Source organism: Odocoileus virginianus, chromosome X (genome assembly GCF_023699985.2).
Source record: "Odocoileus virginianus isolate 20LAN1187 ecotype Illinois chromosome X, Ovbor_1.2, whole genome shotgun sequence".
NCBI lineage: Eukaryota > Metazoa > Chordata > Mammalia > Artiodactyla > Cervidae > Odocoileus > Odocoileus virginianus.
This window is the reverse complement of record NC_069708.1, coordinates 51,883,255-51,895,763: the sequence shown is the minus strand read 5'-3', so window position 1 is coordinate 51,895,763 and position 12,509 is coordinate 51,883,255. Positions and strand designations below refer to the sequence as shown.

The window sequence follows — 12,509 nt, the reverse complement described above, 5'->3', positions numbered from 1 at the left end:
CAAGCTAAAGTTTGGGAACCCCTATCATAAGAAATTCCATTTGAATGCTTAATCTCTTCAAATACCTTAATTCTATTAAGAATAGTATGTTTACATTTATAATGTTTGGCCAATTTGCAGTGTAAGTCTTAGGCACACTAATACAGGTGGTTTACAATTTCTGTATTTTCTTTCTAAAAATCCTAGGATCCTTTTTAATTAGTGTCATAAATTTTGAGAGGGCATTTAAAAAGGGGCTCTGCTTTCTAAAATTCTTAAAACAAATAAATGTACATAATTGTAGGTAACTTTGCTTGTCTTAATACTACTTGGCATTATAAAATATAGCTCTTAAGTTCTCTATAATTCCTTCCATTTTGGAGACAGGAGTGTAATGCTATGTCTCCATCATGTGACCATGTACCATAGAGGGAGTAAACTGTAATAGATCACAAGGAGAGAAGGGTGGGAAACTGTTCTCAGCAGTGGTTCTCCAGGGGGCATTTTGTTGGCACAGTGACTGGAAAGAGGGTGCTAACATCTTTTAGTAGGTAGAAGCCAGAAGTGCTAAACGTGCTGTAGTCAGTAGGGAGTAGAAGGCAATCCTGAATGATGAGTTGTGTCATCTAAAATACCCCCGGTAGTGTCCTGTAGAGAAACATTTTTAAAGGATGCTGTCTGAGCAGTCATTATTGTGCAGATTATTTCAGACATATTTGTCAAGTGCTGCCAGAAATCATAAAGTACAGTTTTGCAAGTGACAGTCTGACTGTATGTATCCCCACCTATTTGAATGGTCTCTTAATCTTTTTCTGCTTGCTCTGCCACTGAATTATGTCATGGTGGTGGGTAATGGTAGAGTTGTTGTCATTTCAAGCTCTCAGACTATATATGATTCCTTTTTCCTTGTGCATAACCATTGTTGGCTACCTAGGTCTGAGGGTAAAGCTATGAAATCACATTTCCCAGTCTTTTCCTAATCCAGTCAACAGTGGATTATAGGACAAGAGTGAGTGGATGGATGGATTGAATCAATTATATCCATGTGTCATTTAAAGAGACGCAATTCATTGATTTGGCTAGAGTATAAAATATCTGGATCTGGGTTTTACTAGAAGAATGAAAGATGCCAGAAATTTTACTCATTCAATTTAAAAATTGAATTCCAGTTAAAGTGAATATATTTTTAACAGCATTTTTAGTTCAGAAATTCAGGCAAAACTGGTTTTGGATTTGTGTACTTAGAAACTAATTTGCTGACTGCTGTGGTCCCTGGACATTGGTACTATTATCTAAAGTCTGGAGTTCAATCCTTTCTTTCCCTGTTATTTACTAATATTAGAGTGGTTGCTCAGGATATTCTATGAATTGGTCTTAATGGTTCCCTAGATAGCTGTATGGAGAAGGCAATGGCAACCCACTCCAGTACTCTTGCCTGGAAAATCCCATGGACAGAGGAGCCTGGTAGGCAGCAGTCCATGGAGTTGCGAAGAGTCGGACACGACTGAGCGACTTCACTTTCACTTTTCATTTTCATGCATTGGAGAAGGAAATGGCAACCCACTCCAGTGTTCTTGCCTGGAGAATCCCAGGGATGGTGGAGCCTGGTGGGCTGCTTTCTATGGGGTCGCACAGAGTTGGACACAACTGAAGCGACTTAGCAGCAGCAGCAGCAGATGGCTGTATGTTGTGATCACTGTGGTTTTAAAAAAAGTGAATTATACTCTGGAGCGCCGATCATTTTCTGAAATTCCCAACAACTTTTTGCTGTATATTTAATCCAGCTTTAGCTGGGAAATTGTGAGGACTCTTGCTAATATGGATCTGCATGTCATGGTTTCTTATTGCAGAGAGACAACTTTAGGTGGATCCATGAACTCTGTGTCCGAACTGATTCACTACGTAGGATGGCTGTCCACTACTGCAGTGCGCTTGGAAAGCAACCATACTTTCTTGCTGCACTTTATTTTGGATTTCTATGAGAAGGTAGTATATATCCCATTTCCCCTACTTAGATTTTTGTGATAGCTGTCTGCTTTACTACTCTGTTGTTTAAATTTTATGCACAACTATTACGTTGGGCTATGATCTTATTATCATAGTTAATTTTAGTTAATAAACTAAAGTTAAACATAGTTAATTTTGAAGTTAATGATTGTATTCTGGCCTGAATAATTGACAAGAAGAAAAAGCAAATGCTTTTTTCTGAATTCCAGGTACCACTTTAATAGACATTCCCCTGAATAATGCTAACCCTAGACAGAAGTCTGTCTTTTTGCTCATCCATTATAGATCTCTAACCCCTGGTAAAAAAAACAAAAATATGCTGTTTACTTAGCTCTCTACCCCCAGCTTTCAGCTGCCTTATTTCTGCGAGTACCTATGATTCTGGTCCTCTTCTGTTGTTTTGTAGTATTCAACCTGGACAGAACTATTATCTAGGAAGTACCCACTAATCTCAGTTTTCCTGGCTTCTTCCCTTCACTGATACCTAGTTGTATTATGTTTGCTTGGAAGATTCCTTGTTTGTTTTCCAGGTTGACAGCTAATTAATGTGATAAATCAGTATTTATGGGACTTAAGCCCACCTAGGGCTCCCCAGGTGGCATTAGTGGTAAAGAACCTGCCTGCCAATGCAGGAGACATACTAGGTAGCGGATTCAATCCCTGGGTTGGGAAGATCCCCTGGAGGAGGGCATAGCAACCCACTCCAGTATTCTTGCCTGGAGAATACCATGGACAGAAGAAACTGGTGGGCTACAGTCCATAGGGTCGCAAAGAGTTGGACATAACTGAAGTGACTTAGCATGCATAGGACTTAAGAAAGAAATGTTCTTTTCCCCTTTTTCCCTAACTCTAAGATTTCTCCCCAGAAAAAAAAGAGATTTTAATAATAAAACCTTCCAGAAATAATCCTCTATCATAAGGTTACTATTTGGTGAGGTACATTTTTGAGCAAGTTCTGGCTACCTATTCTGTTTATGAATCAGGCAGGACCAACCCTAATGTTACTGCTTATTCTCTAGTGATGCTTCTTTGGGTGAAGTTGGTTGAGGGGTTCTGAGGAATAATTTATATACTGATATTATCATTCTTCCCAAAAGGTGTGTGACATATATATAAATTATAACCTTCCATTAGTGGTGGTGTTTCCTCCTGGGGTCTTCTATCCTGCACTCCTCAGCCTGGATTCCAGTATCCTGAATCAACTCTGTTACATTATGGACAGGTATGAAGCCTTTTCCCCATTTTTATATCATAATCCCATCCTCGTTTTCCAGCTATAAAATAAAGTATATAAATATACTACAGTAAGATTATATGGGCTTCCCGGGTGGCGCAGTGGTAAAGAACCCACCTGCAATGCAGGAGCTGCAAGAGATGCAGGTTTAGTCTCTGGGTGAGGAAGATCCCCTGGAGAAGGAAATGGCAACCCACTCCAGTATACTTGCCTGGAGAATCCCATGGACAGAGAAGCCTGGCAGGCTACAGTCCATGGGGTCTCAAAGAGTCGGACACGACTGCACACACACATGCAAGCTTATTATATATAATGCAGTAAAATATTCAGAACAATCAGATTGTTATCTGTTTTCTGCCAGGGCCTTTGGAAATAGGAAACCTGGCTTTCTTTTGGGAATGACCTTTCAATGTGGAACTATTTTAACTGTGTTCTTAAAATGTCAGCATGAGGAACGTGTAATAAAAGAATTCATAGTTAAGGATCTTTTTGTGCAGTGGTACTGTTGCACTCAGCATTGTTAATTCTTGTTGCTGTGTTGCAAAGAAAAATTAGTCATTTACTGACAACTAACAACTGGTTTAAGTCTACATAGTTTCTTTGGTTAAAAGAACATTTTCTGGGAGATAAAGGGGAGCTATTACCAATTATATGAAACTGTAAGTATTAAATTTCTGATACCTTCTAATTTTTCCACTTATGGACTGAAATTGCTCTTTTTAGGCCATAAGTGTAGACCCTTTTGGCATAACTTGTAGGACTATGCTAAGGTTTAAATAGGACTGATGTTTAAGCTGAAACTCCAATACTTTGGCCACCTGATGCAAAGAGCTGACTCATTTGAAAAGGCCCTGATGCTGGGAAAGATTGAGGGCAGGAGGAGAAGGGGACGACAGAGGATGAGATGGTTGGATGGCATCACTGACTCGACGGACATGGGTTTGGGTGGACTCCAGGAGTTGGTGATGAACAGGGAGGCCTGGTGTGCTGCAGTTCATGGGGTCGCAAAGAGTCGGACACGATTGAGTGACTGAACTGAACTGAACTGAAATGTTCAAAAGCTAATTAGAATAGTTCTCAGTCAAGAAAAAATTATACTTCTAAGTTTTCCCTTTAACCTGTCTACTGCACCTTTTTTTCACATTAAGAAAATGTTATGTATTAGAAGCTGCTTTTGAGACTCTTATTAATTTTTAATACTGAAACATTAAGAACATTGCCTTTCTTTTTTTTACTGAAATACAATTTACAGAGTCAAGTGCATATCCTAAGTGTACAATTCAATATTTGAGCCTCTGTTAATTTGTATTCTTTGAGGAAAATGTACCACAAAAGGAAAAAAATATTTAACTAGACAGCTGGATATTTGTGTATGTACATATATTTACATTTAAAATGTAAACTTTTGTTTATATTTACATAGGAAAGGCATTTAATGGTAAAAGTTTTATTCTATTCTGTCTTTTAGGTATCATAAAAATTTGACTGCTGCAAAGAAAAATGAGTTTGTACACAAGGTATGGATGATGAATCTCTGTATTAAGTCACCATTGTAGAGATATAAGATCTGTTGGGAATAAGAAACGAAGGGAGAATATGTGATAATGACAATTTTTTTCCTTTCCCAATAGACAAAATCAGAGTTCAGCTTCAGCAGCAAGACCTATCAAGAATTTAATCAGTATTTGACAGCCATGGTTGGTTGTCTGTGGACATCCAGACCCTTCCAGAAAGGATTATCTATTGACCCTGAAATCTTAGGAAATGCTTCAGTAGCAGAGTATAAAAAAAGTTTAAATTTAGTCCATCATCCTGCTTTTTTGAGTTATACTGTTTCCTTTCTGCTACAGGTAAGAATATTTAAACAATTTTTAGATTTTCTGTGGGAATACCATGATGGCACAAATAGGAAATTTCATAAATTTAGTGTGTCTGAATTGCAAGACATGTGTTCAGTCATACTTTTTGAGTATCAGCTAACTTTTAGGTATTGTGCTAGGCTCTGGGGATTCAAAGTTAGTTTCTACCCACAAAGAGCTTTGGTTTGTGGCAGAGACAGATTTGTGAACACTACTGCAATATAGTTAGGTGAAATGAGAAGTACAATTGTGAGAAATAGGGGGAGGGAATATTAGTTCAATTCTATTTGGGTAGAGGTGGTGCCAGATAAGAAAAGGGTACAGAAAAGTTGAAGCTTTGGTAAAATCCTTCTAGACAAGATGGAAAATGTAAGCTAGACAATATTATCATTAGAGTTGAAGTCTTAGCCAAAGACTGCTGATCTAATAGGTTGATATCAGTATGTAGGCAAAGGGGTCTTTTTAGGACTTTATCACCAGCCCTGTCATTTTCAACATTGTGAGTGACTTACCTCAAATGGTGTGCATATCATCTGTGTGTGGATGACACAGCAGGATGGAATTACAAATACACTGATAGACTCTGGATTCAGAATTCCCTGAACAGACTGGAGCATTAAGAAATCTAACAAAATGAAAAAAAAATGTTTAGAATGAGAGAGATAGTCATTGAATAATTGTTTAATATATTCATGCAAAAACCAGGCACTGTGTTGAACAAGACACATCTAAGTATTGCCCTAATAGAGCTTAGAATACAGTCGGGGAGGCAGTCATTAAACAGACATCTTACAATGAAGAATGATGAATAATATAAGGAAAGTACAGAAAGCAATGAAAAAATACACAGATGTTTGACCCAACTCAGGTTTTACAGAAGTGATGCTGATTGGAGTTTTGAAGGATGAGCATGAGCTTGTCAAGACAGGAGTGATATTTGAGAAAAGGTGCAAAATAGAACAGGGGGCAGTAAACTGTTGCTGTGGGGGACCGGACTGTAAATATTTCAGGCATTGCAGGCCACATGGTCTCTGTCAAGATTACTCAACCTTGCTGTTGCAGCATGAAAGTGGCTATAGACAGTGAGTAAACAAATGGGCATAATTGCGTTCCAATAAAAGTTTATTTGCAGAAACAGGTGTTGGACTCGATGTGGTTTGCCCTTTGTCACAGCGTGCTGTATTTGAGGAATTTAAGCAGAATTGTAGGACTTGAGCAGGTATTCTAACCTGACTCAGCAGCAGAAGTACCCAGGGTACTTTCCCAAAGTATACATGCCTGATTGCTTGCACCCTGACATTTTGATTTACTAACTGATATCCAGAATCTACTTTTTTGATATAAATATTCTGATATACAACACGATTTGAGAGTCACTGCTGTGCTGAGTTGAGACTCTTTGAGACCCTGTGGACTGCTGCCTGCCAGTCTCCTCTGTCCATGGGGATTGTCCAAACAAAAATACTGGAGTGGGGTGCCATGCTCTTCTCCAGGGGATCTTCCCAACCCAGGGATCGAACCCAGGTCTCCTGCATTGCAGGCAGATTCTTTACTGTCTGAGCCACCAGGGAAGCCCAAGAATACTGAAGTGGGTAGCTTATCCCTTTTTCAGGGGATCTTCCCGACCCAGGAATTGAACCAGAGTCTCCTGCATTGCAGGTGGATTCTTTACCAGCTGAGATACCAGGGAAGCCCTCAAGAGTCACTAGAGTAAGCTATAGCATGGTAGGAGATGATGTTTTAAAATGTAGTCAAGGACCAGATGGTGAAAAAAGTAATATGTAGACCTTCAGAAACATACTGATTGATTTCAATAATTGAATAAAAATTAGTTTTCAAGTACACAGAGGCAGTATAGTTTTGTGATTTTCTTATATTCTTTCCTTTTTCTCTTTTCCTTTCATAATAACTTGCCTGATTTATCATACAATACATAAAAACTTGTTTCAAATTAATGATATATTACTATTAATAATGAGACTGGATGAAATTTGAAATATTTTTAGTTCTTGCTCCTGGACTGAATCCTATGAAAAATGTACATTGCATATACTGTGTTTTATATGCAATTAGGTACACTTGTTTCAGTTTGTTTTCATGTTTTAGGGATTGCTTTTTTCTTTTTATTTGATCATTAGAAATCTTTTTTATTGAAGTATAATTGATTTATAATGTTGTGCTAATTTCTACTGTACAGCAAACTGACTCAGTTATCCACATACATACATTCTTTATATTTTTCATTACGGTTTATCCCAGGAGATTGCTATACAGTAGGAACTTGTTGTTTATCTGATTTTTTATTTAATTTGATTCTTAGAATATATAAAACATTTAAATGATTCCAAAGTCTTAACTATAGGAATTTCATCCTTTTTTCCTCCATCTTATCTTTGTCTTTAGGGAGCCTTTTTTTTTTTAGGTAGCCATTTTATTGCTTCTTGATTTGTTCATTCAGTGTTTTGTTTCTTTAAACTTAGTAAGCAGTGTTTTTTTTATTCTTTTAATAATTTATTTATTTGTTTGTTTTTGGTTGCTCTGGGTCTTCATTACTGTGTACAGGCATTCTCTAGTTAAGGCGAGCTGGGGCTCCCCTCTAGCTGTGGTACATGGGCTTCTCATTATGGTGGCTTCTTTTGTTGCAGAGCACAGGCTCTAGGCATGCAGGCGTTAGTAGTTGCAGCACACAGGCTCAGAGGTTGTGGCATTCAGGCTTTGTTTCTCAGGGCATGCTGGATCTTCCCATACCAGGGATTGAACCTGCATTGGTAGGTGGATTCCTATCCACTGTACCACCAGGGAAGTCCAACATTGTTTTGTAATCTGTGTCTTATAATTCCAGTATCAGGAGTTTTGTGTGTCTGTCTCTGTTGCCTCCTTCTTTTACTGTTTCTTCCTCATGTTGCTTAATTTCTTTGTGTGTCCTGTTTACTTTCAACTTTGTGATGGACACCTGAACTATTATTTGTAGAAAGAGTCAGAAAACTAGAATGATATCTTCCTGCAGAGAGAATTTGCATTTGCTTCTTTCATGTACCTAGTGATACTCTTGGAGAAGGGAATGGCAGCCCACTCCAGTATTCTTGCCTGGAGAATCTCATGGACAGAGGAGCCTGGTGGGCCACAGTCCATGGGGTCACAAAGAGTCACACATGACTGAGCGACTAAGCATACAAGCATAGGGATGCTCTTTGGCACTAACCTAGTGCAAATTCTGTGCTTGAGATCCTTTACACGATTGGTGGACAGACTGCAAGCCTGTGAGAAGGCTAATTTATTTCTGGTGAACTCTTAGCTTGAAGGGATAGCCCTTTGGGTTTCTAGTTTAAAGTGAATGTTAGTTTATGAGAGTTCCCACTTTTGGCAAACCCTTTGCTTTGACTTTAGTCACCTTAGCCCTTGGAGGTTGTCGAAATGCAGCTCAGTTTTTTTTTTTTTTTTTTTCCCCACTGTGTATAACATACTCTGATTTATTCCATTTCATTCTGTTCTAATTTTTTGAAAATGCTGGTTGAAGTCCATTGAGTTGATTTCATGACCCCTTAGTGGAGATGCAGCTCAGTTTTGCAGCTGACTCCTTTGGATTGGCAGATTCCCTTAGGCCAGGAGTGACTTTGAGTATTAGGTTTATCCCTCTGGGCTCTCATCTTCTACATATTGGCTTAACCTTACCATCGACTTTGGCATTCCCTTTATTAGTGTTACCCCTGTATTACTTTTTTTAAACATAACTTTTTTATTTTGTAAATTGTATTTATTTATTTTATGTTTTGGCTGTACTGTGTGGCATATCAGCTTAGTTAGCTGATCAGGGAACTGTGCCCTATGCAGTGGAAGCGTGGAGTCTTAACCACTAGAGGGCCAGGGAAGTCCCATGTTTTGTAAATTTTAAAAATATAGGGATGGGGAATACATGTAACTCCATGGCTGATTCATGTCAATATATGACAAAACCCACTGAAATGTTGTGAAGTAATTAGCCTCCAACTAATAAAAATAAATGGAAAAATACATATATAAAAGGAGAGAGAATGTATAGTATGAGCCCCTGTAGACCCAGCTCCGTCTTTATTCCCATCCAGTTTCATACTTTCCCCTGACCCAGTTAGTTTGAAGCAAATACAAAATGTTACACAATTTTACATAAATGTTTCATTCTATATCTCTAAAAGATATGGGCACTTAAGTTTTTTTGTTTCTTCTTATTTTTCACAACTTTATTAAGATATAATTCAAATACAGTACAATTCATCAATTTAAAGTATACACTTCAGTGGCTTTTAGTATACTCACTGAGCATCCATTACCACAATCTGTTTTAGAATATTTTTATTATTCCCAAAAGGAACCCCTTGCCCCTTAGCTATCACACTCCAGTTTCCCCATTCCCCAGACCTAGGCAAATACTCATCTACTTTATATAGATTTGCTTATTCTGGAAATTTATAAAGATGAACTCATGATAATATATGGGTTTTTGTGACTAGCTTCTTTCACTTAGCATAATGTTTTCAGGGTTCATCTATGGGTATGCAATGTGTAAGGATTCCATTTTCTTCATACCTTCCTCAAGATTTGTTATTGTCTGGGGGTTTTTTTATTCTAGCCATCCTAGAAGCTGTGAAGTAGTATTTCATTGGGGTTTTAATTTGCATTTCGCTGATAGCTATTGATGTGCTTTTTGCTAGCTATTGATGTGCATCTTTTCATGTGCTTATTGCCCATTTATATATTTCCTTTGGAGAAATGTCTATTTATACCCTTGCCCATTCTTAAATTAGGTTATTTGTCTAAATGGCTTGCAAGACTGATTTCTATAGTCTAAATTCCAGTTGATTATCATATGATTTGCAAATCATATATATATGCAAATATATATGCAATCATATATATATATATATATATAATCTGCAAAAGTTCTCTCCTATTCTGTGGGTTGTCTTTTCATTTTTTTGGTATCTTTTGAAGGACAGAAGTTTTAAATTTTGATGAATTCTTAATTTATTAATTTTTTAGTTTATCACGTGTACTTTTTTTTAATGCCTTCTCTTTTCCTTCTCCCTTCAGCCCCTGGCAATGACCAGTCTACTCTCTCTGCTTCTATGAGTTTGATTATTTGAGATTCATAAGTGGTATCTTATAGTATTTGCCTTTCTGTGTTTGACTTATTTCACCTAGCATAATTTCCTTCAAATTTGGTCTCCCAGTAAATTGTGGAGGATAGGGATATTGGTTTTTCCTCATGATGTCTTTGTCTGGTTTTGGTTTCAGGTTAATTCTGGCCTCAAAGAATAAGTTAGGATATTTTCTCTCTTCTAACTTTGGAAAAGTTTGTGAAGGATTGACCTTAATTCTTCTTTAAATATTTGGCAAATTCTACCCATGAAGCCATCTGGTCATGGGCATTTTTATTGGGAAGGTTTTTTTTAAATTAATTTATGTTTTAATTGGAGAATAATTACAACATTGTGGTGGTTTTTGCCATACATGGACATGAATCAGCCACGGGTGCATGTGTCCCCTACTAGTCAACCTCTTTTCTTATCATAGGTCTATACAGATATTCTATTTTTTTTGAGTCACTTTCAACATTTACTTTTCTAGAAGTTGTCCATTTTATATCATTTATCTAATTTATTGATAATAACTTTTATTTTTTTAATTAATACTTTCTTTTTCATTTTGGCTTATTACAAGATATTGAACATAGTTTTCTGTGCTATACAATAGGATCTTGTTGTTTTGATAATACTTATTTCAATAAAGTTGGTAATGTTTTCCCCCTTTCATTCCTGATTTTAGTAATTTGAATCTTTTCTTTTTTTCCTTATTTAGTCTAGCCAAAAGTTTGTCAGTATTGTTGATCTTCTCAAAGAACAAACTTTTGGTGTCATTGATTTTTCTCTACTTAAAAAAACTAAAAGCTTTAAAAATTGTGGTTAAATACATGATAGAAAACTTAACCATTTTTAAGTATTTAGTTCACTGGCATTAAAACTCTTCATCTTGTAAAACTGTAACTCTGTACTTATTAAACAATAACTCCCTATTCCCTCCGCCTTCCTCACATCAGCCTTTGTAACCTTCATTCTACTTTCAGTCTCTGTGAGTTTGACTGTTCCAGGTAGCTCATATAAGTGGAATCATAAGTTTGCTTGCTTCACTTAGTATAATGTCTTCAAGGTTCATCCATGTTATAGCAGTATTTTGAAATATCCTTTTTAAAGGCTGAATAATATTCCATTGTGTGTATACACCACATTTTGTTTGTCTGTTCATTCCTTGATGAACATTTAGCTTGCTTCCAGTTTTGGCTGTTGTAAATAATGCTGCTATGAACATGCATGTAAAGTTCTCCTTCGGGTTCTTATTTTCAATTCCTTTGAATATATACACAGAAGTGGAATTATTGAATCATATGATAATTGTTTTTTTACTTTGTTGAGGAAAACACATCCTATTTTCATATGAATTTTACATTCATATCATCAGTGCAGAAGAATTCCAATTTCTCCATATCCTCACCAGTACTTATTATTTCCTAGTTTTTTTCATAATAACCATCTTTTTTAAAATTTAAACTTATTTTCTATTGGGGTAACAATATTGTGATAGTTTCAGGGGAACAGTGAAGAGATTAAGCTACACATATACATGTATCCATTCTCCCCCAAACTCCCCTCCCATCCAGGCTGCCACATAATATTGAGCAGAGTTCCATGTGCTATATATATATAGTAGGTCCTTGTCAGTTATCCATTTTAAATATAGCAGTCATAATATCCCATCTTAATGTGTGTAAAGTGACATCTTATTGTGGTTTTGGTTCACATTTCCATAATGATTAGTGATGCAGAGCATCTCTTTATATTTTCATTGGTCATTTGTTTATCTTCTCTGGAGAAATATCTACAAGTCCTTTGCTGTTATTTTAATTGGGTTATTTGATTTTTTTTTTTGTTTTTGGGTTGTAGGAATTCTTTATATAAGAAGTCTGGATATTAATTATTTATAGATACCTGATTTGCAAATATTTCCCCCCATTTTGTAGGTTGCCTTTTCATTTTGCTTGATGCCATCCTTTGTTGCATAGAAGTTTTAAGCATGATATAATGCCATTTGGATATGTATATATGGATATAGATGTAGTCTGTTTTGGTTTATGCTTTTTTTTTTTTCATTTATTTTTATTAGTTGTAGGCTAATTACTTTACATCATTACAGTAGTTTTTGTTATACATTGATATGAATTAGCCATGGATTTACATGTATTCCCCATCCCGGTCCCCCCTCCCACCTCCCTCTCCACCCGATCCCTCTGGGTCTTCCCAGTGCACCAGGCCCAAGCACTTGTCTCATGTACCCAACCTAGGCTGGTTATCTGTTTCACCCTAGATAATATACATGTTTCAATGCTATTCTCTTGAAAC

At 36.7% G+C, this 12,509-nt stretch overlaps 1 protein-coding gene across 1 annotated transcript in view; it reads left to right on the top strand.

The window, feature by feature from the left end:
• Positions 1 to 12,509, top strand: part of CENPI (centromere protein I) — a 72,487-nt gene that overhangs the window by 36,740 nt on the left and 23,238 nt on the right. Inside the window, exons 16-19 of the mRNA XM_070462012.1 lie at positions 1,830 to 1,965; positions 3,084 to 3,208; positions 4,689 to 4,737; positions 4,852 to 5,070. Coding sequence (XP_070318113.1) covers positions 1,830 to 1,965; positions 3,084 to 3,208; positions 4,689 to 4,737; positions 4,852 to 5,070 — 529 coding nt within the window. The remainder of the gene's footprint in view (positions 1 to 1,829; positions 1,966 to 3,083; positions 3,209 to 4,688; positions 4,738 to 4,851; positions 5,071 to 12,509) is intronic.